The sequence below is a fragment of the Juglans regia genome, chromosome 8, assembly GCF_001411555.2.
Source record: "Juglans regia cultivar Chandler chromosome 8, Walnut 2.0, whole genome shotgun sequence".
NCBI lineage: Eukaryota > Viridiplantae > Streptophyta > Magnoliopsida > Fagales > Juglandaceae > Juglans > Juglans regia.
The window spans coordinates 22,688,190-22,690,778 of NC_049908.1; the positions used below are offsets into that span (position 1 = coordinate 22,688,190).

At 34.1% G+C, this 2,589-nt stretch overlaps 1 protein-coding gene across 1 annotated transcript; it reads left to right on the plus strand.

The window, feature by feature from the left end:
- The first annotated feature begins 560 nt into the window (after positions 1 to 560).
- LOC108984060 (rust resistance kinase Lr10-like) lies at positions 561 to 1,551 on the plus strand. Its single transcript, XM_035692821.1, has one exon. It carries the CDS (start codon positions 580 to 582, stop codon positions 1,549 to 1,551), a length of 972 nt encoding a protein of 323 aa, XP_035548714.1. The 5' UTR covers positions 561 to 579.
- Positions 1,552 to 2,589: the final 1,038 nt, after the last annotated feature.

Sequence of the window (2,589 nt, forward strand, 5' to 3'; positions counted from 1 at the left end):
TATAATTGGATGAGTTTTGCTTTGTGATAACACAATTGGGATATTAGATTGATCAATGCATTCTATGCATGTTGGATGTTGGCGCGCACATTAATTCTTTTACTTGTTTTGCAGCTCATTCTACTGGTTTGGCAGGTGTATTAATTGGATTACTACTCAGTAAGAATCTCATGTATCTCTCTCTTTTTATCTTTTTTAATTGTTTTATTAAATTAATCATATATATTCCTTAAACTACGAAACAAGACATAGTTAGACATCATTATTAAATTGACATTAAAAATAAACACTGTGCCAAACCACAAGAATTTTGAAATGGAGTAATTGGTTGTGAATACTATCTATATATTTTTTCAAATGTAACAAGACAATGGTGACAACAGGTAGCTAGACTGATAGTGTAACAATAGGATCGCTTTCGTATAATTACTTTTTGTGTTTTCCTTTTCAGAATTGCATGTGGCGATCAGTGTATTAGGTGCTCCACTTGTGATTAAATCTTTGATAAAGAAATGGCGACGGAGGCACTTATCCATGTACGACGATATTGAAGAATTTCTGCAAAGCCAAAATAACCTCATGCCAATAAGGTACTCTTTCTCAGAAATTAAGAAAATGACCAAACATTTTAGGGAAAGATTGGGCGAAGGAGGATTTGGCACAGTATTTAAAGGAACACTTCGAAGTGGACGTCTTGTAGCAGTAAAGATGTTAAGCCAATCCAAAGCAAATGGACAAGATTTTATCAACGAAGTAGCAACCATTGGAAGGATCCATCATGTGAATATAGTGCAACTCATTGGTTTTTGTGTTCATGGTTCAAAGCGTGCCCTTATATATGAGTTTATGCACAACGGATCTCTAAACAAACACATTTTTTCATCAGAGGCAAATATCCTCAACTACGAGAAAACATATGATATTGCTTTAGGAGTGGCTCGTGGGATTGAGTATTTACATCAAGGATGTGACATGCAAATTTTACATTTCGACATTAAGCCTCACAACATTCTTCTTGACGAGAATTTGAAACCCAAAGTTTCAGATTTTGGCTTAGCAAAATTGTATTCGGTGGAAGATAGTATTGTTCCTTTGACTCATGCAAGAGGAACGTTTGGGTACATGGCTCCTGAAATGCTTTACAAAAATATTGGAGGCGTTTCATACAAAGCTGATGTCTATAGCTTTGGAATGTTGTTAATGGAAATGGTGAGTAGAAGAAAGAACTTGAATGCATCTACAGAACATTTAAGCCAAATTTACTTCCCCACTTGGATATATGATCAATTCCATTATGGAAAGAATATAGAAATACAAGATGCTACTGAAGATGAAAGGAAAATATGTAAGAAGATGTTGATAGTCGCATTATGGTGCATACAATTGAATCCTAGTGATCGTCCATCAATGAACAAAGTCGTCAAAATGCTTGAAGGAGATGGTGAATGCTTACAAGTTCCTCTCAAGCCTCTCCAACCAACACCAAAGAGAGAGGTAAAGGGTGATAGAAATAATTCAAATCAAGCTTCTTCATCAATTCAATCAGATTAATAAAGTCTTATTTAATTTTTATTGTTTATCTTTCTAAAATTGAACTATCTCTTTCAATCTTTGTTCTTTCTTAAGAGAAGACTTTGTGCTGACTGAACTGTGAAAGTTTTGCTTCAAGCCCATGGAAAAATAGAAGATCAACAATATAAGGTCATAATCTTTCTATGCTTCTCGTAGTATATATACTAAGCAGTGACCTAAAATTAAGTATCAATCTAACTATGAATTAAATAATTTTAAACTTATATAATTTTCCTCTGTTTTGGCATTGTTCCAAACAACATCTCGATTTTTATGTGCTTTAGCATACAATTAGGTCAGATCATAGTTAGCAGGACTTTCTTCTTCTTGCAAAAGGAAAATCTATATTAGAACTTAAATTAGAAAAATGTCTTATACGTTAAAATTTAATGGGGATTAGAATAACTTACCAATTTTGTAGACAATTGATCAAAAGATCGAGAGCCCGCAGGATGGTGTATCGTTAATTTTCACAGTACTCCGTTGCCAAAAAAATATTTTATATATATGTTTATTACATCTATCATATAGTATTAAAAAAGATAGCAGCGAAATTACCCGATAAACAGGATCTTCAAACATATCACAAACCTTCTCTCATTCGTTCGGTGGCATGGCTTGGAATGGATTTTGGAGTGCCTCTATTATCGTACTAAACTTTTGATAGTGTGCATGGCATCGACCTTTGTACCCCCGAAATGCATACGACATTAGTTCTTCAACCATATGTTGATCCTCTTGTTGGCCAAAATTAAGTTCAAACTCGTCCTTTCAAAAATTATAAACAATTAATATAAATACATAATAACTTTAAATTAACATGTTATACTTAGTTTCTTAGGATGTAGCTTATTTTCAGGCAACCATTTTTGATGTGGTATTTCACATCTTGGAAAACTTTTGCCCAGGAGGATGTGACCATCAGTGCATACATGCGAGTAAGCGTACCAACATAAGAAGCAAGCCACGCTGCAGACACCCCTTGTAGTGCCTTGACCTCAGCATTGGCTTACAATA